This window comes from Amblyomma mixtum, chromosome 10 (genome assembly GCF_055824585.1).
Source record: "Amblyomma mixtum isolate Tamu chromosome 10, ASM5582458v1, whole genome shotgun sequence".
Classification (NCBI taxonomy): Eukaryota; Metazoa; Arthropoda; class Arachnida; order Ixodida; family Ixodidae; genus Amblyomma; species Amblyomma mixtum.
In genome coordinates this window covers 28,890,960-28,918,861 of record NC_143021.1, presented here as the reverse complement: position 1 = coordinate 28,918,861, position 27,902 = coordinate 28,890,960, and the positions used below count along the sequence as shown (strand labels likewise).

The window sequence follows — 27,902 nt, the reverse complement described above, 5'->3', positions numbered from 1 at the left end:
GATCGTTACGAGGCGCAAGACAGAAGGCTGCGTTTAATTCATGGTTTCAGCTGTTGCAGCCTCCTATTTCATCCCTGCAGGTTTCCGTAGGCAAAGTTGTCATGGTATGTTGCTTTATTTTATTTCTTTATTGATTTAAACGTACTGCAGGGCCTTTACGCATTTTTTTTTTATTTTCGTCTGGTAGAACTATTTTTTTTTCTGTTTTGATAACATGTCGCTGAAGCTTGTTCCGAGAGAGGGGGGTTTCAACATGAAGAAAATCCATGCCCTGAAACTGCGTGTCTGCAGCGTACACTCATCTCGCCTTTTGTTTTGTCATCCAAGTTGCTCTTTACGTACGTTTGCTTTTGCGTGTGCATATCTGCTTTTGTAGCCCTTAGAATACTTGTTTAAGGTGCATCAACTTCCAGCCCATGTTCTGTTTTACTTTCTTCATTTTGCAGATTTCTCAGAGCTAGAGAAAAAAGTGGCCATCATTATATGCATGGCGCCGTAGTGCTATGTACAAATCGTGTATTAAAAGGTGCCTACGTTTGCGTCTGCTGTTTGTATTCATTCAAATTTGCGCAGTTGACCGAAAGTTTTGTTCAGCACGGACTTTCAGTTCGTCTGTATTGTTTTTCTTTGACTTGCATTTTGATTGTGGTGGTGTATAGTGCTGTTGTTGCCAGTATGGACAATAGGCTACAAGTCGAATGGGCGTCCGGAAGGGGGGGCAAGGGGGGGTGGTCGCCCCCCCCCCCCCCCTGGAATTACGGATATTATTTATGCACTAGTTTCTTTTTGGTGCTAACCTACCGCCGCCCCCATCCCTGGATTTCAGGTGCCCCCTCCTGGAAAAAGTTCTGCGGACGCCCTTGACAAGTCCGCGGGCTAAGAGTACGGCTAGTAAACTGAAATGACTTCTGTGTGGTGCTGCTGTTTGTTCTTATATGGGAAAGATGGGGTGACTTTTGGAATTCATATTTCCTTTGTGTGTAAAATGCTAGGATATTTCACAGTGCACAACGTCCGAGCCAGCACGCATTCACACAAGTGGACAGGTGAATTACATCACCTGTAAAGTAAGTATGCGCCTGAAATTTGGCAAATATGTGCGTTCGGATGCCTGCAGGCTGCATGAAAAAGGAGGAATAATTTTATTGAACCAGAGCCGAGAAATCGAGCATTAACCTTTTGGGGGCATTTTATGGGACGCACAACTTTTTGGACATCGCTTGTTGTGGGGACGTTTTTTGGATGTGTTCGGGAAAAATCAGCACCTCCTGGGGAGATTCCAAATGTCCCGATGGGTTATTTTTGGGAGATTTTGAGGAGATTTTGTGTTTGTTGGGTTTATTTCGTATGTTACTGGATAGGAAAGAAAAAAAGAACTATCGGCTGTAGAATACAGCTCGGTGGAGGGATGATATATAGAGAATTGCTGGAATGAATGAAAAAAAAAAATTGGGCGAGACTGATTTAACTGGTGATGATGTCAGACTATAGCCCTAACTAGGCACATAAAATGTAACCTTTAGACAATGACAGTGAAGTGGGCCTAGCTGTAGTTCTCGGAGCCTTAGTGCGGTGGCTAGGAGAAAGAGGCCGCTAGATAGTCTCTATGACCGATCGGAGTCTCAAGGTTTTATCAAAACTCTTTCTTGGTAGCTTAAAGAGGTGTCGACAGCAGTTATAATCCGCAGTTGTGCTAGACATAACTGTGAGTTCAAGTCCGGGAGGCCGCGTTCCAATGATGGAATCGTTCAATGGTAGATTGTATTTTTCTTGACTATTCTAAGTCTTTCGACAAAGTGTGTCATAAACTGTTACTTTACAAATTACAGCTGATGAACATGGACCTCAAACTTCTTACTTGGATTGAATATTTTCTCACTAACCGTTCGCAGTACGTGTCAGCCAATAATCAGAACTCTCAGTCAAATCCCGTTCACTCCGGCGTCCCGCAAGGCTCCTTCCTTGGTCCTCTTATTTTTCTAATTTACATTAACGACTTGCCTCCTTCTGTTTCCTCATATATCCATTTATTTGCTGACGATTGTGTAATAATCCGGGAAATAACATGCAGCGGCGACATAACTACCCTTCAATCAGACTTAAACGCTGTTTCTTCGTGGTGTAAAACATGGCTAATGGAACTTAACATCAATAAGTGTAAATCTCTTCGCGTATGCAGGACTGACAGAAGTATCCCCACTTATTTTCTGAATCATATTCCCTTAGAATCAGTACACTCATACAAGTACCTTGGTGTGCACATCCCTTCCACTCTCTCTTGGTCTCTACATATCACATACATAGTTAACAACGCCAATCGTATGCTGGGTTACATCCGCCGCAACTTCGCCAGAGCTCCTTCGTCCCTCAAACTGCTATTGTACAAGACATTAATACGTCCAAAACTAGAATATGCCGCATCCAGCTGGGACCCTCATCATGAAAACCTTATTCATTCACTAGAAATGGTCCAACATAACGCATCCCGCTTCATTCTCTCCAACTATAATAGGACCGCTAGCATATCTTCAATGAATTCAAGCCTTAATCTGCCATTCTTAGCTTCACGTCGAAAAATGTTTCGTATCGGCCTATTCCATAAGATCCTTCATCATCCACACCTGCGCAGTGAATTACTCTCTTCCCCGCATCACCTATCATCAAGATTAGATCATGCCTACAAAGTCGGTGTCCCATTTTGCAGAACTAACGCTTTTTTCAGTCGTTTTTTCCTCGAACAGCAGCAGAGTGGAATCACCTTCTCGCACCAACAGCAACCATCAAAGATTACCAGCTTTTCAAGAACGCCTTAGCTAACATTGTATGATTAGACACATTTGTAACTTTTTTGATAATAGCCCCATTTCATTTATTGTATTGTTATGTTTTTTTTTCACCTGTAACCACTCGCCTCTCTAATGCCAATGACCCTGAGGGCATATGAAATAAATAAAAAAATAAATGGAAGGGCCTGCCATACAGCTCTGCCTCGGAATACCAAAACCAGTTCTAAACACTGTGTTTTTCCTGAAAGTTCGTATTCCCGATCTTTATTCCCGCTTGCAACTTCTCATGGTGCGTACTTTTCTAAGATTCATGGAGCCGGCCACCGGCGTCATTACTACCATCTTTGTCTTCTGGTTGCACCTGTTTTCCACTAATTATTTGCCACTCTATGAGCTTCCGCAAGTTAGGTTCGCGCAGTACCTCTTATTCCAGCTTCATAACACTCTGATCTCGTTGTCACTAGGTGGCGAAACGCAGGCGGACCCAGTATTCTATTACGACCGCACTATTCCTTCCAATCTTAAACACATGCCCGTTAATAACCTAAATCGTGTTCTTGCTGATCACCTAGAGAACTTTACCTATCATAGTCATCTCTCCATTCTCTCCACTGATGCCTCAGGGGACTGTGCGAAGGCGGCGATTGGAATAAATTCGCATTTAATGGCTTAGGACTATTCCGTCCGCATGCCGGAATGAACCATATTCTTTACAGACCTCTTGGCTATTGGCCTGGCTCTTCTCAAATTTTGGAGCTTTGCTTCACAGGTTGTCATGCTTGCAGATTTTCTCTCAGTTTTAGAATCTCTGAAAACTTCCGGAAAAGTTCTTTTGAATCTTTCCGCTAGGTTTCTTTTTTTCACGCACTGTGAGAGAAGTCCGTTTGAACTTTGTGTGTGGTCATACGGGTGTCTATTTTAATGAAGTGGCTGAGTTATTGGCAAGGTCGGCTCTTAGTGGCCCTGTAATATGGCGTGTACCTCAGTTTATTCTGTTGAAGATTTCCCGTTTCCAGTGGTTTCCACCATATCTTAGCCAGCTTCAGTAATTCGTTGCTCAATACACCGCATTTTAATCGCTGAAAGTACCTTTTGAATGTTCTGTCATGTAAATCAAAGCTGTGCGAGGTCTCAATGACGCTTTTGTGACGCAGAATCTCTCACCTAAATTTATATTTCCACAGATGTGGGTTGGCTACGACAAACCTTTATGACACGTGCGCGCAGATTCAAGCAATGGAACATTTATCCTCTCTTGCCGGTGGTTCCCACATTAGAGAAAGGGTGATCAGAGGGTCCTGCTTTCGAGGTTATGGCTCCCTGTGTCACTTCCGGTTCTTCTCTCGTCCGCTGCGAGCGCCCAGAGAAACACGTTAGGCACGGCTTGCGGATGCCTTCAACACTACGCTACTGCAGCAGGAAGGTTGCCTTCTTAACAGGATTCATCGTTCTTCCACGCATCTAAAAGAATGTATTTTTTCCTGGTACTTGAAAACAATCTTCTTTTTTATTTTGTCGATTGTTTCACTGTATTTTGTCATTACACTCATTTATTTCTCTGCTTCATGCCTCTATTTTCCTCGCGATCACTTCTGCGTTTGCCCGTGACATTCACCACCAAACATTGGCCATTCCCCCCCACTTGGGATGTGCCATGATTAGTAAGAAAAACAACAACATCGATAATGAAGACGTATATTTATTCCAGAGAGCATGTAGCAAAATAGAGGCCAGGTTTTGGTGTTTGAATCACGCGACGGCGATTCCATAAGCCTGATGGCTTAATACAGTGCTCATGGATACATGAATGTAATGGATGGTCAGATGTGAAAAACCAGAAGCCCTGACGAGTTCTGCAGAGTCCCGGTTGAGGTGACAGTTGCAGCAAAGGAATACCCAGAGAGGGGTCATCAGGTTCTGAAGAAATCGCTTCCATGTGCCCTTTGGGTACGCCACGTGCTCAAGGAAGATGAGATGCCCACCCTACGGATGAGTTACTGCCTGTTAATGCTCCAGGTATATTTTATTACTATTTTACAGATATATAGCGTAAAAGTTTACCAGACACTTATTCTACATTGTTCAGGCAAAATGGAGTACCGTTGTTCTCTTAATATCACGTTCTGTCAATAACTACTATGTTCAAAGTTTGTTTTCTCGCTGTATCATAGTAATAATTTTGGAGATGCGACGGTATGAAGAGATAACTGTGGCAAATTTCACCTTTAGAAAAATCTGAGGTTTTCTTCACACCTGGCAAAGGGGGCAGGAAACACTTTTATTTCTAACGCTGGCCAAGTATCCCGAACCTCTCTGGCTTGCAGAAGGCGGTCACGTAAGGGTGAAAAAGGTGGTTTCGGGAAGTACTGGGATGCTTTGTCGATGAGCAGTAATGAAAGCACTTCTCCGCACGCAGTCGGCGCGTCCTTCTAAAAGTTCGCAATATGCGAAACGCACACTGTTCGTATGCCCTCACCAAGTACATTCTGGAGGGCATCGATACTGTGCTCAGCTGGTAAATAACCTGACTGGTTCTGCTTTTGTGAAACGCACCGCGAAGTGAACGCCATTAGCTTAATATTTACGTAGATGGCGCCACCTGGGTTAGAATGGGTGCAACTTGAAATTTATTTTAATCTCCCAATGACATTCATAGTGAAAAGTACCTTCGAAGGCGCTCATTTCAGTTGTAAAACGTTTCCGAAGCTAGTATCGAGGATATTCGAAAATAATCACTGGGTTCTCTAGCCGCAGGTCAGGCCTCACTTTCGGCAGGTTTGACACCAACTCCAACGCATTGTGAGGCACCGAATTGAATAAAAAGTCGTAAGCCCGGCATGGATAGCAATGGTACGTTATTTCGCTTCCCTTGAAGATGGATACCCTCTAAAACGTTTGATAACATAACTCGAGTGTTATTACATGGTTGATAAGCGCCCTGTCACGGAGCTTGAATTGGCAAACTGCCGGAGAGTTACAGCATCAGCACGAAGTGCAGCCAAGAGAGGCGCACGTCTGCTAGGCTGATCGTAAAAAAGCACGCGGCTTATTTTATTTGTGCAATTCATAGATGAGTATTGCAGTGTCTAGTTTCGAAGGCGGTGAATAGGTAAAGAATCACTTAGGTCCTGCGAGACAAGTATTTTATATGGGGTTTTAAAGTATGACGCCCAGTCAAGTATGAGTGGTCCAAAATTATAGTAGGATAAGGTTATATGTTATATATCAGAACAAATAATTAACTAAACATATTCTATACCAAAGAAAGGAACATAACAAACGTACTAAATGGAAAGCTTAACGGAAAGAAAAAATTCTTGTATGCCCATCCTGTTTGTATTTGGGTGAAAGCTCATATAAAGCTTCTGTAAAAACAAACATTCTAAATCTTCACCCTTGAAACGTGCCTCCAAGAAAAAACCTCGCACCCGGTGGAAAGCGTCTGTGAAGGCTGCTATCTCTATGCATGTTCGCCTTTATCTTAGCATACGTGTAAACAGCGGCCTGTTGCATCCTACTCACAGAACATAAGAATACCACCTCCATTAAGATCCTGTTGAAATACGACATATACCTTGGCAAGTACTCTCTTTGATTCTTCCAGTATCCTCTTTCCATTTTTCGCTGAGCACAGCAGGTAGGTGAACAAAACAACGTCGTAGTGGCCGCTCGGCAGCTGGGACATGTCTTCACCGTAGGCTTGGACCCAGCGTTCAAGTTCCACCTGCAGAAAGAAGCAATACCAGTGGCATTCTTGCGTTTTTTACATAGTTTTGCTTCTCCTTGCACTGGTATTGGCCCTTTTGCCCTATCCCTCTAATCTGTGTTTCGAACGTTGAATCACTTGGACAGTTTACTTTTACCACGTACAGCAGCCAATGGAGAGGTTTCTGAAGCGTTGATAGTAGCCAAAGCATTTTTGCGCTTGTGCGCACACATGTGAACTTCTGTCATGTTTTAATGAGTTAGCACTAGAACGGCCATTCAAGAAGGTGTCCCCCGATGGCGTTACCGCGTGGTAACCGCGCGTTAATCTTTTTTATGGCTTTTGTCAAACGCTGCAAATGCGCGGAGAGACGAGTGTCACTGGCAGGATTTTTTAACATTCGCTTTGGTTCAGGACTCCAAATACTCCAGGCCTTTACACCTACTAGGACTTTTGTGAAGTGGTATCCAGGTTTGAACACATTCAATTTAATTTCAATTCAATTTTTTTGAAATCGATAATTAAAACTTGTTGGAGCATTTATGTTTATTTACAGCCATTTTTTGCACGGTGCCACAGTTGCCGGGGTGCCAAGCATTACGGTCTGAGAGCGGATGTGAAAATAGGCTTACGAGGTACCCTTTATTTGCAAAATCGGTGCAGGAAAAAAATTGTACGTCTGCTACATTTGCGATCTCTGGGAACGAAAAGGGGGAGACCAGGGGCAGGTGCGCATACACCCTCTATCCCCCTCCCCTGGAATTTTATAGATACTCGCTTTGAACTCGGTAGGTGCTTGGGGGTCACCTTTATACTTCTACGCCACTGAGTGCGCTGCTCTGGTGGCGGCTCCACTTTGCTACTGTTTTTAACGACAATTTGCTTTCTTGTCGACGCAGAGGCGCAAGTACGCTTTAATGTACGGAAGACTGATGTGTGAAAGGTAAGTGTAATTTCACTGCTCTACATCAAGTGATTTGTCGTGCCAGAGTCGTATTTAACCTATCGCCCAGAAGACAGGTGCTGTCTCAAGCGCGCACAGCTCGGTGTTCTTGTGTAAAAACCTTCCAAGTCCCCAGTATACAAAAGCGTTGTCCCTAGACCACAAGAATCAAGCGTTCATTTAGCGCTTACTACGGAATGCTCTAATACGTTGCGTAGATTACCGGGCAGAGTGCAGCAGCTTCCAGAGATAGAGAAACGACTTTATTTTGCAGCAGCTTCCAGCAAGCTTTCGAAAAACGACCTGTTTTGTCCGTTACGCAAAGATGTTCCGTTCGCTTTGGGTGAATTATAAATATGGCTAAACTTTAACAAACTGATTTAATTAACGCATTAGAAAAGAAGAAAGCAGTGCAAAGAAAATTGCTCACTACAACTGCTCTTTGAGGCACTCGCAGTAGTTACATGCTACTGCGTTGGAGGGGGCGCGTCCAGTTCCTTTCTGATTCTCCTTTTCTTCTTTCTTTTTTTCGTAAGGGTAGAGGCTGTTGAAAAGGGAGGAATGGGCCCATTGTGAAAACGAACCCTTTCAACCGGAGAGCAGGGAGCACGCTGTTCATGGCATTCGGCTAGAGGGCATCCTCCTCACACCCTCGGCTCGGCGTGAATGTCTGCGTTCTCTTCTTGTTTTTTGCTTTCTCGGAAGGAAACCTTCCCCTGCATTCCAAGGTTGACCATACCATGCGCATTCCTCCGTTGTCGACTGTCGCGTTTGTTGAACAAGCCAAGCTAAGCCAAGCACAATATATGTTAGGTTGGCGGTGGCCAGCGGTTGTTTTCAGGTGGACCTGGTCCACGCCGGCGTACACCAGCGATTGCGCCCCTTTCATCGTTCCAGTATTCGTCCCACGTGAAACCAGAGTTACCTTGAGCTGTTTTTGCGGGCGACTTACCCCGATAACGCTTCACCGCGGCTCCTGTAGTGGCCTGAGTGGCCCTTCTTCTTGCCGGGTGTCCTCGTGGGGCTGCCCAACACCTCGGCGGCCATGGCGGTACGTCTCTAGAAGCGCTCGCCTCCCTCCCCATGCCTCTCCAGCGGTTCCCAGCGCACCCTTCAGCGTCGTCGGATTTTCCCATGGTGTGCTCCGCGCGCACCTTGGCGTGCCAGTTCGAGCTCCTGCCTGCTTCAGCCATCGTCGCCTGGATTATCACCGTGCGGTAATGTTCCAAGGAGAGACCTCTGGCACGTGCGCCTTTCGCGCTCCTTTCCGTTTCACGCGTGCCTTAGTGCGCCCGTTTTCATAATCGCAGCTGCTGATCGACTTCTGCACGTGCTTGGCTACATCTGTTTTGCGCTCACTCAGACACACTGCTTGCTCGTGCTTTTCCAGCACCGCACACTCGGTGCATCTTATCATGTACCGCATCAAGCCATTACGTGATCCAAAAGTTGGCGGCCCAGAGCAGACCGTGCGTGAATCTTTTACGTTTAAATGACGACGTGGCCGTTTAACACTAATATCTTTGGCAGTCGAACCTCCGTGTAGTTGTGTCGTTCCACTGGCGGAGAGGCTTGCATTCCAGGATTAAATACTGTCTTCGTAAAAGGAATGACGAGATACTGCATGAGCGACGTTTGTTATTTCATTGGTTGCTCACAGAAAGCGTTTGCTGTAAGGAAGCAGTAGCCGCCATTTTTCAGTATTAAAGTCGCAACATCAGCCAGCATGCATCGTCATTTTTACTCTTGAATGACTGAAAAAGAATCCACAGCACTGCCTTGGTTTTGTTTTTTTGTTGCTTGCACAGCATGCATTGTTGTGTCTATAGATTGCACTTTTCATCCTTTTTGCATTCTCTTGATAAAATTTTCGGCAAGAAATTTCAAAGGCATAATGTATTAACCTTAAGTGCTCACTACTAATGTAGCAGTATTTATCTGCCGTGCTAAATATCAAATCTGCATAGTTCAAAGCTTGTTTAGTATCTTGTCCTCAAAGACTCTTGCCTTCAAGGAGGGCTTGAAGGTTTCACATATCTGCTTAGTGTTGGAAGTAAAAGCCATCACTGATAATAATACTCATTACAGACATGTTCTGCATGTACAGTGAGGGCGAAATGAGACGCGAACACACATATGGCATACTTTTCTACTTTGCAGCGGGATATTCATTTAGAAAAGTCTTGTAAATGTGTACTTCTGTTGATCCTTTACCCTGAAACATGAATTGGGCTAGCTGTATACTGCAGCTGAAAGCGCAAAGGCAAACTATTTTGTTTTGTTCATAGGTGTGGCTCATATTTCATTTCAGCCTGACTGTTCACTACTCTCCCAGGAAGTACCCCAAATGAAGCAGGCACTATCTTGTAGAAAATGCTCCACATATGTTCTAGAAGGGTGCGTGAAACAATGTGCAGCTACAAACGTTGCATACTTTGTTGTACCTACGTGCGTTTTTCAGCTAATTTTGAGCTATTATTATCTCAGATCTGATATGCAACTGAATGATCAGTATGTCTCCTTCTAGGAAGGCACAAGCATCATGTCCATGGTTAATTCACTGCCCTTCACTCATGTTTTGATTTCACTACTTCAGCCATGGTGTTAACAATTTTAGTACAACGATATATGCGAGCACAATTTCGCCTAAATATCGTTAATATTGTCTTTCACTCTGTACAGTGATGTGGTTGGTCTTGTACGTCTTTACTAGCATCTTAATTTGGCTTTAAGCAAGCCTTGCCGGCCTACCGTATCCTATGTCTTCCTATGCTATCTTCCTTCCTCCTGGCCCTCTCTCCCGCCATTTCTTCTGTTTCCATTGCACTGGCTATTGGTCAGGTGCCTACTGTGAGAATGATAGAGAACACTAGGTCCCTTCCTTTATTTCCATCTTCACTGCTACTACTAATGCTGATAGTACTATATCAGCATTTTTGCGATAATAATGTATAAGGCAGTCAGCTAAGCCAATAGTAGCTCTGTTCAATATTACGCATATCTTGCATGGGATGTATTAATATATTCAATAATACAGTACCCTCAATTTCATTCAGTTCAGATATTTGGCCATAGATATTTTATGCTTTTTTTTCTAGTTTAGTCCACTCAAACTGAAACTTTGCTTCTTGCGTTGCAGGTAGAATCTACAATGAGTTCCACTCTTTCTTATGAGCGGGAAGCAGTATTTATGAATCCATGATCTTTTCTTGGCAATGACAAGCCTTCCTTTGACCTACGTGCTGAGCCTTCAGTGTGAAGAGGCAAATGTCGTGACTTGAATTTCTCCAGGGGTGAAACTTCACACCCAGCCTCGTTTTTTCTGCGACATGCTTAGGGGATGAGCAAACATTCTTTTAGTACTTATTTAAATTTTTTTCTATGCTCTGGCATAGTGAATCGCTATGATATTTTGGCTATAACATGTAATTAAAATGCCATATGATCACATCATAGAGGCGTATGAATTGCTCACTTATACTAGTTAGCATGTTTCTCTATTAATGCTTTTTGAGCTTTGGTTTCTCTACTGAAACGAGTAGCGAAAAACGAACACAAGAACAAGAAGGAACTAGGACTTTCATGCACACACATACGTTTTCTGGCTTCAGCGAGTTACTACCAAGTAGCCATTCTGCACAACAGTTCCTTAAGTTAAGCACAGCTCTATCTATATAACGATTTTAAGCAGAGATAAAAGGCGTTTTGCATTTATATTCTGTACCTCCTCAGTAGCGCAGACAAAATGAAAAATGATTTTGATTTTATTATTTTATCCTACAAGACGTCATATAGAGAGCAATGCTATCAAAACTGAATGCAAAACGTCCACAGTTATGTCTACTTGCAGAGGCTTGTGAACAAAGACCAAAGGAATTTTTCCTTTATGCATAATGGAAGGTTGAAATTTTTTTTGCATAATTAGATCATGATTGGAGCAAGAAAATGCATGTTAGAAGATGAAACCTGCCATACTGTGCAGGGTCGTTCATTTTTAGTACGAACACGCTAGCACATGGCTGTGCTCTTTGAAAAGCTCTTTGAAAGGCCACCGAAATGAAGTGGCAGATGAGGCGAAACACCGCATCCAACTCCTTCTCCAGAGCCACACTGCAGCGATGAGTGGTTGTGTCGCTTGCAGTGGCCTTCTGAAAAGAGCCTCCATGTGTTCGCAGTAAGAGCGGATGACCCTTTACATTTTCATTGCCAGAGTGCTAACTCTTGCATCCATCTACAAACATTCATGTACCTTATCTGGTTAGCCTCCTTCCTTGATACCAGGTTTCTGGAAATGATACATAACTATGGCAGCTTTATTTCGATTAGAATTTATAAGAACCTATTACATACATCAAATTTTGTGATCATATAAGACAAAATTCAAAGGGTGACGATCATTGGTATTGTTTAGTCTAGGGCAGTAAAATGGCATGTACCTAGTGCAAAGTAAAAATAAACATGACCAGTCTAACAAAACAAACTGCTCTTCTTTAGAGCGAAGTTTTTCGACCGATGCTGGAGTGGCATGAGTCGATGAAAACAGTGACAGGAGTGCGCTCATTTTCGGGCTGCTGCTGTTTAGTATACGACCAGCTTTTGTTTTTCACCTAATAAGAGTGCGTATCTGAAAATATCAGCAGAAATGCAGGATCATTTCAACATTCTTGCATGGCATGCCACTTTGCGAACTTAAAAATAATGATATTTCGCATGTACACTTCACTGCTGAATACAGTAAGCATGGCTTGATGGCTGAGCGCCTCTGACGTATGCGAAAACAGGCCGGGTTGCTGCACAACGTGTGAACAGCCCAGTGTAGCGTTTTCAGGCTTCGGTAAATGGGGCATAAATGTAATAATTACTTTAAGATTTAGTACTAGAAAACGGCACAAACCACACGGCCAGGAAGAAAACGCTGACGCAACAGACTGACTGGAATGATACCATGAGCATGAAGTACCTTATGGAGTTTTCTGTTATGTTGCACGAGAAGAAGGCCGCTCAGGATGGGTGTGAAAGACGAGCCGGTGCAGATGCCTTCTTTCTTTTCCTAGTACTCACTGTAGAACTCAGTGAACAAGCAGCAAAGGTGAGAGCTTAGCATGGCCAGACTCTTGCACTTCCCTCCGCAAGCAAGCTGGAAGGGTAGTCCTGAAAAACCTGTTATGCTTTCTCTGAAAACATACATTGTTACAGCACGTGGCGGCGAAAGGTAAACGTCCTTGCTGTCAGTGACAGTGCACTCACAGGCCACAGGAACAGATATTAAAGGTATTCTGATACATCTGACGCATACCGCTTTTCTCCTTGTGAGAGAAAAATAAAGTTGATTCGATGAAGTTGATTTCATCTACAGGGTGTCTCATGAGGAATGAATTCTCAGGCTTGAGAACTGATTGTGCTCTTTGCAGAAATTGTCCCAAAGTTTGTTTCCACATAGACCTTTTGGAAATAATGGCCCAGAAAGGCGAGCCTTCCTTATGTATTTCTGAAAAAACTCCTAAGCGTGGGTGTTTCTGCTTTTCCATGAGGGCTGAAATATTTGCTAGGGAGATGTTTTACTGGTATGGAAAGGATTTGCAAAAAGGCAAAAAGAGACTGCGAGGCTGTGCGAAACAGCAGGAACAAAGAACGTTTCAGTGCTCATGAAGAAGCAGAAAGACTCATGATGGCTAAGTACTTTTTTCACACCAGACATAGGGGGCACTTCATTATCTTGGGTCATTTCGAAAAGGTTCACACGGCAACGACCTTCACTTAAATTTCCGCTGAGAGCCCGTTCTGAAAGCTTGTAAATGCGTTCTTTGGAAGGTGTGTTGAAGACTTATCGGAATACCTCATTGAGCAGTGACCACTATCTATGACTGCGTTTTCATTTGACATCAGGGATCTGTATATTTTCGTGCACATGCTGAAATAATGTAAGCTGCGACCCAAAACATAATAATTGGCGGAAGTACACTTCCACATTGCTTGTGGGCAAGGTTTCGGCCATACTAAGATGTTGCCACCGTCCTTTTGTCCCTACGATTTGCAGTGAATACTATGGACAGCAAGAAGGCATCTGCACTAAATTTTTTTTGGCGCCCATCCTGAGCTACCTGCTTTTTTGGTAGCTCAGGGCATTCATGCACACAGTGTTGTCCGGGTAAGCACATTGTGTCTGCTTCTTCCTGGTCCAGTGGTTTTTTACTTTCTTTCCTGTAGTGAAAAATGAATTTTGGTCAATGAAACATATTGATTTTGTTCTCGGTAAATTGTTTTTGCAAGCTTCTACAAAAGCCAGTTTTTCAATAGTGGACAGTTTGATTGTGTTTCCGAAATTCATTTGCTAAGCGATGTCTTTTTTATGCTTTTCAGATGAATCTGACAGCACTGTGCTTAGGTACAATGTATGCAATTTCTCATGAAAATGAAATGTGTGTACCTGAACTCTCCCAAACATTATTTCGTTCTAACTCGCATGCTTTGTGTGTATGCAATACACAACATGCATAAAAGAAGAACTTGTATGTAATAGTGCTTCGTTTCTTCAGCACCTGGACTGCTATTGTGCATGCTTGAACGTGAATCAAGACACATTGATCAGTCACAAAAATTAAAAATCTGGATGCTGTTGGCAGCTTATATTCAATATAACACAGCACGTCATCAATCTGACCTCGCACCATGAATGAGCAGTGGCAGCATGACTGCAGAGGGTTTGCCAGTGTGGTCGTCTGGGACCACGCACTGCTCCTGTAACATTTTGTTCAAGCCAATGGCCACAATCCGCATCACTAGAGTACACGGAGAAGGGACCGAGAGAGGTTAAACGTAAGGATATGTAAACGATTTTTTACGATTGGCTTGACCGAGAAAGGTTAAACGTAAGAACACGTAAACAATTTTTTTTAACGGTTGGCTTACGTACTAAACTGCCCGTAATGTTCCGTGATTAAAAGCACTGAGTCCTTCTTAAGGACTTGCAATATTTCTCCAAGTGTCCATTTTATAAATTACTGAAAGTGCTTGGCTAAGCATTGCCTCCAGGTTTCTGCGTAAACTGGAGCAAATTTTTTTACAGTGTAGGCCACTATTTGCAGGAAACAAAATCATGCCTCTTTTATATTTACGAGGTTAACGTTTAGGATTCCTATCCGATAAGATTATTAAAAGTGAAGCAGCATAAGTTCAGTTCATGGAGCCTCCACCTTGTCTCCCTCGGGCTGATATAGAAAAATATTTACTTGCGCACTCCCAACGTTCAAAAACTCTACCTGACCTACGTATCTTTTTAAGAGGGTTAAAATCTGCAATAACATCGACACCTCTATCTTACTTTCCCACCACCGTGTTAAAGCACTGAAAGAATGTTTTCTTGCTTTTGCGTTTTTCTCACTGGGGCCGTATGCCTGCGTACATAAATTATTATCTACAAAAACGAGCACTGAATTCTTCGCTCCTTCCGCTCTTTTAGCGCTACTGCTATGTCCTCTCAGTCTAAACACCAGCTAGTCCAGCTTTCTGCCTTAATTGTTTTCAATTAATAAAATAGTCATCAAGGTTGTTCCTTAATACTTTTTGATTATTTATTAGCAACATTTGCGACTTCCCGCAAAGAGTATAAACTAACGGCAGTGTTGAACACCAGTACAGTTCATAGCAGCACAATACTGTAGTTACAGGATGTCAACCTCGTTTTCAAGGACACCTTAACCGGGAAGTGGGGCACTTTGTAGTGAAGGTAGAGAAGATAGACATAGAAATTGCGTAGGGGAGGGCACCGGAATAGTTACTGGAGCACTTGAGACTACTTTCGGGCTGTTAACGAGAAAGTTTGATTCGACATGGCATAGATCAGTAAATTACCTTCAATCGGTTGACTTAAGGAATCCAAATCATGAAGAGTCAGTTATCAGCATTCATGCCCCCCCCCCCCACACACACACACCGTTCAGATATACCCCCCTGACAAAAGTGACAAAGACCAGACTGCGCCTGCACTTTCTTCATTTTCCTCCATTCACTCTTTTGCAACCGCATGTGCAGGCGTAGAGTTACAGAGAAGTATTGGGGTCCACCTAAGCAGCAGGATAGAGAAGGCACCCACAACATTTGGCAGTCTTCAGTGCCGCCGCTTTTTTCTGTACGCTGCCGGCGTAGCCGCATTTTTTTTGGCGATGACCCATACATTGCTGTTGCATTAATAATTTTGAACATCTGAGGAGCTTTAATATGCAACTAAAAGATGCGACAGTGTGCTGTGCAAAGCAGGAATTAAAAAAAATGTGAACTCTGACACCATCATTACATAAAAGAGAGCCCGTAAACATGCTACAGTACATTACTTTACTTATATTCATGTTAAGTTTTACACCAGCCATTTTCTTTTGAACATTCGAGATATTAATCATACTCTGCAATTCCTCCTTTTTAACAGTTAAAGGGGCAGTGCCAGTAGAAAATCTAAGATTACTCAGATGTAGCCTTTTCCCGGCTTATTGCCAAATCAACTGTCTGAATACGGCATTATACTCACGGTACTTCGAGATATTTTGTCTGCTTGCCTGAAAACTACCTTCGATGGAAATTTCCATGTTTTCCTGTGGTGGAATCTGGCCAATGCTCACTCGTGCAGAATTTTCTACCATGTTTACATAGGCGTCTTCCACGCTCTGCTTAGGCAGTGCCTGGAGTAAAGCTGATGTTTACACTGAAAAAATGATTTCTCTCTAAAAATGAAAAGCACTCGGAAGGCGTGGTTGTATTCTGTGCACTCATCTTAAGTAATACAGTAAACCATGTTACTGTACGTTATAGAGTGAAAATTTGTTTTGAGGAAATGAAAGGCTCCGATTGTCCGACTTTTCGGTGGACACATCAACCACTTCGAGAGAGACGGACGAAGTCTAAGTAGACAGAGAGATAATCGTTTCCGAAAATAGCACATCTTCTGAAACGACCAAAATTTAAGGTTGTTCGAATCTCTTTAACGGTTGCCCTTCCAAAATTTTTTAAAGCAACGGACGGTAAGCTAACCAGTCGATAGTGCATAAAACCTTTAGCATCCACTTTCTTGGTGACTCACGCGAAGCATTTGCTGGCAGGATATTGTAAGGCTTACACCGCCAGTACATTACCATCATTACCACCACCGCCAAAATAAACCCAATATGAGCATTTTTTCATAGCTGGTGGATGCTCAGTGACATGAGGCATTTAGCTTACAAGTAGGGAAGTGTTTCCAGGTGTGCGTACTACGGTCATCAATATACAGAGCGTAGAAAATTTGGTTTTAAGATTTTTAAAATTAATCACTTAGTGTGCACAAGGCAAAATATGACGGATGTCTTGACTGTGTGTTCCAAAGCTGATAAAGCCGCAAGCCAGGAAGGCAAAAACTCACGAAGAAATCCTACGAGTTTAACTGCACATGCTTACATCGAGGCCCTTTTAACGAAAAGTATCGCTAGATATCGCGTGTTCCGTACGAAACACGCCCAGGACATGTTCTAGACAAGCGTATTGCCGTCTGTACGTGATATTCACCAATGCACAAAAGTTAAGCAAGCAGGGGTACACTAAATGAGGGCATAAATGCCGCCGTCAGCTACACAATTAACAAGCATATACTAAAAACTTTCTTGCTCTTGCGCCTAGAGTTAACGTTTATATATTAAACAGAAGCTGTTGCATCTTTAGGCTCCTCCAATGGGTACAATTCTCCTAGAGCAAGCAGGTTCCGAGATATTCACTGCTAAAGGTTTTCACACTTCGCCTAATTACGCCGTGTAATGCGGTGGCATCGACGCTAAACTGCTCCCTAGTATGAAGCTACTGTTGCGTTTGTCGTCACTTCCATCCCCTTAGTCGAAAGTGAAAGGTGAGTGGTGATCACCTTCACCGGTCGCTCTACGCCGTTCACAGACGAAACTCCGCGTCACGCCGTGAGGAGTTCGGCGCTTATCGTCAGCGCCTTAAATGCGCAATTAAGCAAATTGTGTGGACAAATTGCACACTATTATCTCGCAAACACGCATGCTAAGACCATTCTACCAAATAAAATAGTCACTGCCTCTAAGTTTCTAATATTAATATGCCTTTAGTGCAATCATTAAAAAGTTCATTTATTGAATTTAGGTATTCAAATGAAGGACTGTTATGATCATCATCCGACTTTTCGCACCTCTTGACCGCATAGGTTACGTGCAGAGGCGGATTTCGCGTAGGTTTAAGCGCCTATTTGTAAGAATATTTTAAAGTTTAGTTTGAACACCCTGTGTCTGCAGTTACTTGATCCTCACCTGCTGCTTTTTCTTTCTGAGCTGCTTGAAAGCCTTTTCCATCTTGCGCCTTCGTAAACTGTGCAAAGCGCATTTTCTCGGCAGCACTGCCTGTGTAATTAGCGCCAAGATTATTTGTGCTGCAATATAAATCCATGTAAGTTTCCTGGTCTACAACTATTTTGTTCTTACTTATATAGACGTTGCATTCAACGCCTCCTAATGCGGCTGCTTGGTATTTTTAAAAACTCAGCTTTCTGCGTGCTTTAAAACTAACTTTTGGTTGAACTAGACCAGAAAGATATTCCATCCTTCTGTCTGTGCTTAACTTCGGGAAACATTTCTTGCTTCCGGCTAAAAGATGCTGTCATTACCTTGGGGTTGTTCTTTAGTTCCTCCAAAAAAGCTGGGCCGAACTCCCGGTTGGGCTCCAGGCTGGTGTGCTGGATGCTGCGTGTCATATACTGGAAGTTAGCCCCGTGTCCTGCTCCGATCTCCAGCAGCCTTAGCGTTGCGCTTTGTTTTAGTAATGGGTCGCTGGACTGTAACAAAGCGAGTGGTTGAAGCGCAAGGCGTCGAGCCTTAGCGATGCTATCTGCAAAGATTGTGGTTCCCAACCGGTAGATATTCACGAAGAAGATCTCGCGCGCTCTGGCGGAGACGAGCAGCAGAGGTAGCAGCAGGAGGCCGAAGAAGTGTAGGGAGAGGATCCAGAGCATCGGGAGGAGCGGTCGTAGGGCCGAGAACGGGAGATTCCGAACTTTCTTGGAAGATGCGTCTAACAACGACATGGTACTTTATAGACGGCTTAAGCGCCTTGCCGCGATTAGGAGGAGGACGCTGGTAGGCAGTTTCAGACTCTGGGCAACGCCAAAGGCAGCTTCCTAGCACTGGTGCAAACGACGTCCGGCGTCGCCTATGAAGAGATGACTGCTAACAATGAGGATCTCATATCTGCGCAGCTGCCTGTTTACAATGTGGGCAAATGGCACTATTTGACGAAGCAAGGTCGTCGTGCTACCCAATCATGTTCGGGAAAGTTCTGCATCTGCGCAGTTAACATTGGATGCGCACGAAAAGAAATGACAACGTAAACATCCGGTGACTGCAAAACAGCGATCTCGAAGTATTTACTTCAGCGCACCCTGTATTTTACAGGTCAGCATAGTATATAAATATTATTGAGAGCAGCTGGTAGTCATTTTGTGGCATCTTTTTCCGCTCAGGAGTATTGTCTATCTTTCCGTCCTTTGTTTGGTTTAGGTTCAGTTTATTAGGGTTTAACGTCCCAAAGCGACTCAGGTTATGAGGGACGCCGTAGTGGAGTGTTCCGGAAATTTCGACCACCTGGGGTTCTTTAGCGTGCATCGACATCGCACAGTACACGAGCCTCTAGAATTTCGCTTCCATCGAAATTCAGCCGCCGCGCCGGGATCGAACCGCCGTCTTTCGTGCCAGCAGCCCAGTGCCATAACCACTAAGCCTGCGCAGCGGGTTGTTTCCGACCATTGTGCAGGGATTTCAGTTGTAATGTGTTTGGGACTGCGGAAGTACCACTCCAATCCATTTCTTTGTTTTTGTTCCCCAATTCTTTGCGTAAACTTTTTGCGTCCCTTTGTTATTTGCTGATGAAATTTTTTCACTGTCTTATTTATGATTTTCCAGTTTTTGGATTGGTGTTGCGCCGGCGTGAAAGAAAGGAGGGTTGTGTTTTTAAGCGGCTAATATTTTGAAAGCTTCCTCCTTGAGGAGAACGTTATGCCTAAGCGCCAACTGTCGAATAAATGCGGCAACTGCTGAATCAATAACTTTCTCGTCTTCGGGGCGACCAAAATTCGCTTCGAATTGCACCACGGATACTAGGGATACACTGTGCAATGCCATGGTTGAAGCAGAGCGAGAACAGACCGTGGAGAGAAAAATGCAGTTAGGAAATGGATGAAATAGAAGCAAGCAAAAAACGTGAAAAAAGGCGACGAACACGAAACACAAGTACAAAATAACAGCCGCTGACGTGGCCGAGGTTCGCAAATTGTTTGAACGGCACGTGGACGGCTATGCTCTGTCACTTTGTGCTCTAGCGACGTTTCTGATGCCAGACCTGACGAAACCCAGAACGGCATAAAAACACTTCATCGGGATTCGCACCTGTGCCGCTGCCTGCTTCCGCACGTGCGACAAGCCACCACAAGGCCCAGAAGAGGCATATATCAGGACACGGGTCGATTTTTTGTCCCAGATTTGTCACTGCGCACGTGTGCTCCTACCAGGCAGTTGTTTAGATATTTTGTTGGAATTTGCCTTTATGGCGCTGGAAAGCTACAAATTCTGCAAAAGCTACAAATTCTGCTGACGTGGATGCTTTATGCAAGCGAACGCTTGCATAAAGTATCCACGTCAGCTTTCTTTTTTTTTGTGGTTATTTTTGGTGTTTGAGTTTTTTGATGCGTGTAATAAATAATTTTTTTCCCGTGCAAACGCTGGCGTCCTCTTCAATTCTATCCACCTGACTGGCCTCCCTTAAAAAGCACGACAACCGGAATTTGCCACTGTAGGGAATTGGCCACTGCCTTGTCTTGACCCAGAGAACAAAATATATTTATTTATTTATTTATTTCGTGTACCCTCAGGGCCAGAGGCATTATAGAGGGGAGTGGTTACAAAAATTTAAGAAAAAAAAATGTACAGTGCAGCAAACTAATTAGTAATACAAAAATGATTGCTCCTAGTTATACATTATTAGCTTTTGGGTTCTTGGTGTGCTGGTTAATAGTATATAATACACAAAATACACAAAATACAGCGCAGCAATACAGTGAAAAACAAACAAACAAAACGCTCGTACAAAAAACAACAAGAATATAGAATTAAAAAAAAAAAAGATGATGCTCCTACTTATACAAAGTCTTCTAATGCTGTTTTGAAGCGTTGGTTGTCAGTAATGGTAGCGGTAGATGCAGGAAGGTGATTCCACTCAGCAGCTGTGCGCGGAAGAAATGACTGAAACATGGCATTGGTTTTGCAAAATGGAATTCCGACTTTGTTATTGTGATCTAGCCTTGATGAAATGTATTGGGGAGGGGAGATCAGTTCGTGGCGAAGTGAAGGATGATAAAATATCTTGTGAAAAAGTGAGAGTCTAAGGGCTTTACGGCGAGATGCTAAAGATGGCAGGCTGAGATTTAATTTCATTGCAGAGATGCTGGCAGTTCGGTTATAATTACATACAATAAAACGAGCAGAATTATTCTGGACCATTTCTAATGAGTGAATTAGGTTTTGTTGAAAGGGATCCCACACTGCTGCAGCATACTCTAGCTTTGAGCGGACCAGTGTCTTATATAGAAGTAGTTTTAGGGAAGAAGGTGCCTTAGAGAAATTACGTTTTAGATATCCCAGCATGCGATTAGCATTATTAATTACGTAAGAAGTGTGAATGGACCAAGTGAGGTTGTTAGTAATATGGATACCAAGATATTTGTAAGAAGAAACAGGATCTAGAGGGACATTATTAAGGTGATAGGAAGGTAGCTGGCCGGATGTTCTTGATACACGCAGAAATTTACATTTTTTGATGTTTAATTCCATTGACCATGATTGGCACCAAATACAGATAGCGTTAAGGTCTGATTGAAGAGAAGATATGTCATCGTCGCAAATTATTTCCCTGTAGATGACGCAATCATCTGCGAATAAATGAATGTTAGAGGAAACACAAGAGGGTAGATCATTAATGTAAATTAAAAAAAGTAGAGGACCAAGTACCGACCCTTGAGGTACGCCGGACTGTACTTTACTTGGCTGCGAGGTTGAGTCATTAGCAGAAACAAATTGCGAACGGTTAAAAAGAAAGCATTCGATCCAAGCAAGCAGTTTGGGATCAATGTTAAGTTGATGTAACTTAAACATTAGAAGGTTATGGCATACTTTATCAAATGCTTTCGAGAAATCTAAAAATATACAGTCGGCAAGTGAACAGCGGTCAAGGATGACGTTTAGCTGATGCGTGAATGATACTAGTTGTGTTTCACATGAATAAGTCTTGCGGAAGCCATGTTGCGATGGTGAGAAAAATGAATTAGATTCGAGAAAGCTAGCTAGATTTGAGGCAAGGACATGTTCTAGAATTTTACATGGGATGCAAGTGAGCGAGATAGGCCGGTAGTTAAAAGGACAATGCTTGTCACCTGATTTATGGAGTGGGATCACCTTCCCTACCTTCCATTCAGCCGGCAAAGAACTTTTTTCGAGCGACTGCTGGAATATCTTTGTTAGAAAAATGGAAGAATAACAGCTCGTGTTTTTCAAAAATTTCGCGTTGATTAAATCGTGCCCAGGAGCGGAAGATGGTTTTAGAGATGAAATTATTGATTCGATGTCTTCTGCTTCAAAGGTTATGGGAAACATTGCTGGATAAACATTGTTGTGCGTAGATTGGGGCGTAATATTGGTTTTGAAGAAAAGTTGCGCAGGAAAACTTCGTTAAGTACAGACGCACATTCGTTAGCTGGAATAACATTGGAAGAGCTGTCAATCAAGGTTATCATGTCATCCGCTTTGGGGTTAATCACACGCCAGAATTTTTTATGTCGGTTTTAAGCATTGATGGCAGGGTATTATGAAGAAAGTTATTCTTTGCTTGTTTAAGCGCGGTTAAATACTCATGGGCTGCCAGTTTGTATTTAGTCCACCGTGTTATGCTAACAGAACCTTTCGCAGATTTGTAGAGACGCTTTTTTTATTAGACAAGCGCTTGAGACAGGTGCTGTACCATGGAGCGTTATGGTTACAGACAAGGGTGCGAAGTGGGATGTATTTGTTTGTTAATTCAGCAATTTTGGAAGAAAACATATTCCAGTTAGACTAAACACTACGGCAGTCAAAGTCTTGTAGAAAGACGTCAAGGAAGACTGATAATTCAGTATTAATGGCTTCAAAATTAGCTTTTGCATAATTTCGAAATGGTTTGAATTTTTTAACGGTTTTTGGTCGCAAGGTATTCAAGTTGAATGAAAGGGCCGAATGGTCGCTCAAGCGGGGTAAGTACGTGATGTCGGAAACAAGATCAGGTGTCGCTGTTAATACAAGGTCCAGTGTGTTTGCGACAGATTCCATAATTCTTGTAGGCTGCGTAACCATTAATGAAAACGAAAAAACAGAGCACATTTCTAAGAACTCATTGGCTAATGAAGAAAAAGGCTGTAAGGTTGGAGATCCAGTGTTCCATACTATATTTGGTAGGTTAAAATCGCCAAGCAGAAATAAAGGTAACGTGGGATAACGGCATGTAACGATGTTATTGATATCATGTACCTCATTTACGAAGTTAGATGAATGGTTTGGGGGGCGGTAACAAACACCAATGATTATCTTCTGGTGGTTTAGTTCAACGATGGCCCAAACCATTTCTAAGTCAGTAGATACATGAATACACTGGGATGCAAGATCTTTCGAAATGGCTAAGAGCACGCCGCCTCCCTGTCGCATTGTTCGGTCACAACGATAGAGTGAAAAACGATGAGCGGTCTGAAAAAGTTCGTGATCTTGAACCTGTGAATGCAGCCACGTTTCTGTAAGCACTAAAATATCGGTATTGCAAGTATCTAAGACAGAAGTTAAGGAAGCGCGTTTATTCATGATGCTACGAATATTAGTAAAAAAACTGATACGTGGGACGCGTCTTGTCCACTTCCCCTCGCGCTTTCCTAACTTGGGACGTGTTCACAATCAACATGCTCGCCGCTATCTCGTGGTTCGTACGCGGTATTTTCGCTGATGGTGTCTGTTGCCGGGTCATAGACGAACTGTTTTTTATTCATGACTAGTTTAGTGTATCTTAACTGGAAAGTACATGGTTGGGGCTGGCTTTTAGCGTACTCAATGAGTTTTTTTCGGGCATGGCGTGTGGCGGGCGAAAAATCTTCGGAAATAAAGACATCATTTTCTTTTAGCTTTGCTCGCGCGGAAAGTACTTTGTCTTTTGTTTTCGTGCTGGCGAACTTGACAACAATTGGGCGACACTTATCGGGCGTGTAGCGACCTATGCGATGGGCGCGTTCTATTGCTGTGTCGGGTAGGCTGTCGATTGCTTCGGCTAGTGCTGCCCTTACGTTCGACTCTGACTGTTCCCATGATTCGCGAGAATCAGGGATTCCATGAAAAATTAAATTATTGCGTCGAGATCTATCCTCAAGTTCGTCAACACGCAGTTTTAAAGAGTCGAGCCGATTTGTCTGGACTTGTGCTGACACTTGAATTCCAGCAATGTCATCATCGAGACGGTCTAATACCTTTGTTTTTTCTTCAAGATTGTCTAACCTCGTCTGGATTGCCTCAATTTTGGTCTCGATGTTCTTTTGACCAACCTTAATTGCCTTAACGTCGCTAACCAACTCGGCCTGGCCCTTAGCGGATTCTACAGATCGTGCCTGGAGGTCCTTTAATAGCCGAAAAAGAACTTCCATCTGCTCCGAAGGATTGGCGGGCAAATGTTGCAGTTCAAGTAATGCTTCAGTATTACGTGTGGTGGGCCCCGGATTAGTCTCTACATCACCGGAGCGCAGTATGAGCATCGCCATTGAGAAACAATCGCAGACAATTTCACAAAGCACTTGTTGGCACGGAAGCAATAGCAAGAACGGGTCGTCACTTTTCTTAGCATAAAGCGAAACGTTTTTACACACCTGCGAAGGGTAAAGATGCGCTGCATGAGCCATGGTGTTCCAAATGCTGCTTCCGTGCCAACTAAACGGACTGTCGCTCAGAAAGCCGCTTAAATTGCCACTGCGATGTGACGTCAGAGTCGACGATGAAGGTACGTAGAAAGCCGGGCGCATTAACTGTAGTGGATCCAGGTGAAGATAGTTGAAGGGCTGCTGGTAGAATGCGTCATCGCTTGATTGTAGCAGCGGTGTGGAAATGTCATCCGTCGAGTATGCCGGGGTCGGACACAGCAGTACCAAGAACGCGAAGATCGTCTGCGAAGGGTAAAGATGCGCTGCATGAGCCATGGTGTTCCAAATGCTGCTTCCGTGCCAACTCAGGCACGGAATTAGGCAGGAGTTTTACGAAAGTAGTGGTGATACCCGACGCAGGGGGGCGGTAATTGCTAAACTTTCTCGTCTGTTATGGAAGAGAGAAAGCTAATTTACAGCTCTCTACCTTGAGACAAAAATGTAGACATAGATACCCGCTCCGGTCCTCTTCTGCACTCGTACTGCAGTATCATGAAACGTTATTTCCATTAAAGTGTAATTATTTTTAGTATAAATTTGCATATACTGCAGATTCAAGTCGTAGATATAGCAGGCAGGGCACATATAAACTAGGATGACACACGGAACGCTTTGAAATTCGCAAAGTCTGCCAACAAATACATATATGTACGTGTCTTTCTGCACATTAAATCATTTGTGAGTGGCGGTCTGTCTCGTCTTTCTTTCTTCTCCTCTGTGTGTGTGTGCGTATGGTTTGGCGCTTTTGAATTTAATTATGAACATGTTACTGCTCTTGCAAATTTAAGCGGATTTGTTGAGAGCAGAACAAAGCATCCGTAAAAAGGGTGTGTTTAAGAAGAGGCATAATATTATAGGTTGAAGATTTCTAAAGGTACCAGTTCAGAGCAAAAAAATAAAAATGATGCTGATAATGATGTGCCCTGTAACTGGTGTATAATCAATGAAAGAAGGCTATGAATTGGAGTGCTGATAAGACTCGAGGGATCCAGCTTAATCTAACTCCATAAGGCTCGTGGAAAGGATAAAACATTCAAGTAGTCAGTATATAATGGGTGTTCGGTTTGAGGTTGGCAATGTTTATGCCGTCTGGTGCTTGTTCTATGACATCTAACACAATGTTTTTCAGGGAAGGCAGCCACGAAGGTTTAAAACTGAATTTTTTGAGTAAGTAGAATCTCTTTGTGGCGTAAGAATACCAGTGCTAGTGGACGTCAAAAGAAAACGGACATATCAGGTTAGCTAGTAAAACGATTGACTAAAATCTATATTGCCACGTATCATTGTAGTGTCCCTTCGTTCGCGCAAGGCGGCAGGAAAGGGGTGTTATCATTTTTGTTGGTGACGCGAGAAGCGACCGGACTAATCTCGATTGATCAGAGCCATGCAGAGCTGCATCTACGTGTTTCCAGATTACTCGATGAGCTCGACCTGTTATCTCGAAGTTTCCTTGCCGGCTTTAAATTGAACAATGCCGCGAGCAGCGGGCATTCGTAGTTCGACGACTGACGAGCACGTTTGTTGCTTACGCCGCCGCCGAGTGATTCAGTTCTTTTGCGGGCGCAAGTCAGCCCAAATAAAGAGGTTCATTTGCAAGCCTTGTTGCTGTATTACTGACCGCTGGACTGCCGTCACTACAATGTGACAATATACTTTTTAAGCATTTCCGATATCGATCTGCTTGCATTTAGAGATATGCAACCGGCTGTTAGTGATAACCATATAATTTTTTTAGAATTTCGAAAACATTTTAGAATCTTTGCAGGGCAGCCAACCAGAATCATTTCTGGTTAACATCCCTGCCTTTCCCTCTCTCTCTCTCTCTCTCTCACTCTCTCGAAAACATGATTACTTTCGCCGATGTGACGGCTCATAAATTTTTAACATTTCCCGCACCGTTCGAAGACCGCGCCAGCGAGGAGCGCCAAGAGACGTCCACCGAATCGCGACATGCCGTGGCGACGTAATACGATCTCCAGACCACTTCGCTGCTCCAGCGCGCGCGAGGCAGTGACTGTCACGTGGTACGCTGCCACTTATTGTCGCCATTCAATCGACGACGCTTCGCGGAGCACGCGGGCCCGCGTTCTCCGAACGGCGCGAGAGATGACCCAAGTTTTGTGCACCACAGCGGCGAGGGTAATTCCTTCTCGAAAATCTGTAAACTCTTAGGGCTAGTACTATCGGCCGGATAATAATTTCTAATTGCATTCAGACGCCTATCGGTAATACTTTAATAATTAGTCAACTATTACAATACAGTGAATTACTTAATAGTTCATATGACGAGCTTGTTTTCTTCAGATCCGGTCTCTGCGTGCGCGCGTCCATGCGTGCCTGAGCAAAGCTCTCCACCCCTCCGGCCCTCATTGTTGTAAATAAGAAATAATATAGAAAACGCATTAACCCATTCGGGAACTGCAGACGTGAGAGACGAGGCATAGAAAACGCCTTCAGTCGCTATAAACTGTGAGCGGTCAGTAAAATAATTAAGTGTACGATTGCGAGATTCGGTAGAGCGAATATTAAGTGTACCTGTTCAGCTTCCTCACTTTGCAATACACTGCGATAAGGAATTTGAGAGACATGCATTTATGCAATGTTATAGACCACTCTTTATTCTCCACGCGCGCTCGTTCTTCGACTGGTGCTCCTCTCCAGTCCGCCTTGCGCTGCGCCTCTGGGCCTCTCATCTGGTAGTGATGCAGGCGAAACAGAAAAAGCACCTCCGCACTCTGCGATGTCAGTGAGCGTTAAAAACCCCCAGGTGGTCGAAATTAAAGCGTAGCGATTCACTACGGCACCTATTTCTCTCTTCCCTCTTTCACTCTGTTCTTTATCCTTCTGTCACAGTGAAATTGAGTCGTCCACCGAAAAGTCAAGGAGTTGCTGTGTCATTTGGTTTCCGTAAAGCCGACTGCTGTTTCTCAGAAAGCGCGTTCCGTAGCAGCCGCCGTCGACAGAGTGCGCCATATTCCCCTGCTTTGACCATATCGCGTTTGGAGCTAGTGCCTCCGAACCACGGTGTAAGAATAATTTAGGTGCTGACACTCGCCGCTCCCCGTAGAGAGAAGGCGCGGGCAGATTGTGTTCGCAGATGACCTTGAGTCAGCGGTAGTTTTCGCCGCAAGAGTACAGATGGCGCTGTAGTATGGGAGCCTAGGGGCCCGCGCTGCCCGCCCGCGTGCGTTCGGAAATTTCCTGTAACTCGTGTGTGTTTGTGTGAAGACTTCTCCGGGTTCTCGAAAATTGTTTGATTGTGCCTGTGAGTCCTGTGAGTGCATTGTTCGGCTGATTGGTATTCTGCTGGGATTCACTCAACATATACCACGCCGCGGCATGCGACGCCGAGTGCAATTAGTTGCGCTCAGGCTTGCTGCGCTTCAACATGGGCAAGAAGTGCTTTGTACAGAATTACAAGTCAGGGTATCGGATATTTACGGAGCGTGTGTCGCTTTTCAAGGCTCC

General features: G+C 43.7%; 2 protein-coding genes across 2 annotated transcripts; both read right to left on the bottom strand.

Annotated features, from left to right (window-relative positions):
- Positions 1-4,535: 4,535 nt before the first annotated feature.
- LOC149325470 (thiol S-methyltransferase TMT1A-like) lies at positions 4,536-18,419 on the bottom strand. The gene is made up of 3 exons (XM_089563853.1): positions 18,075-18,419; positions 6,361-6,510; positions 4,536-4,769 (listed from the first exon to the last, which is right to left on the bottom strand). Exons 1-3 carry the CDS (start codon positions 18,417-18,419, stop codon positions 4,536-4,538), a joined length of 729 nt encoding a protein of 242 aa, XP_089419979.1.
- Positions 18,420-23,405: 4,986 nt separating this feature from the next.
- LOC149325469 (uncharacterized) lies at positions 23,406-24,734 on the bottom strand. The gene has a single exon (XM_089563852.1). It carries the CDS (start codon positions 24,708-24,710, stop codon positions 23,406-23,408), a length of 1,305 nt encoding a protein of 434 aa, XP_089419978.1. The 5' UTR covers positions 24,711-24,734.
- Positions 24,735-27,902: the final 3,168 nt, after the last annotated feature.

Excerpts from the sequence above, each read along its gene's own strand:
- LOC149325469 (XM_089563852.1), bottom strand. The coding sequence starts at position 24,710 with ATGGCTCATGCAGCGCATCTTTACCCTTCGCAGACGATCTTCGCGTTC.
- LOC149325470 (XM_089563853.1), bottom strand. The coding sequence starts at position 18,419 with ATGCTCTGGATCCTCTCCCTACACTTCTTCGGCCTCCTGCTGCTACCT. Across the intron at positions 6,511-18,074 it reads AACTAAAGAACAACCCCAAG|GTGGAACTTGAACGCTGGGT; the intron begins GTAATGACAGCA and ends TTCTTTCTGCAG. Across the intron at positions 4,770-6,360 it reads CAAAGAGAGTACTTGCCAAG|GGTGGGCATCTCATCTTCCT; the intron begins GTATATGTCGTA and ends ACTCATCCGTAG.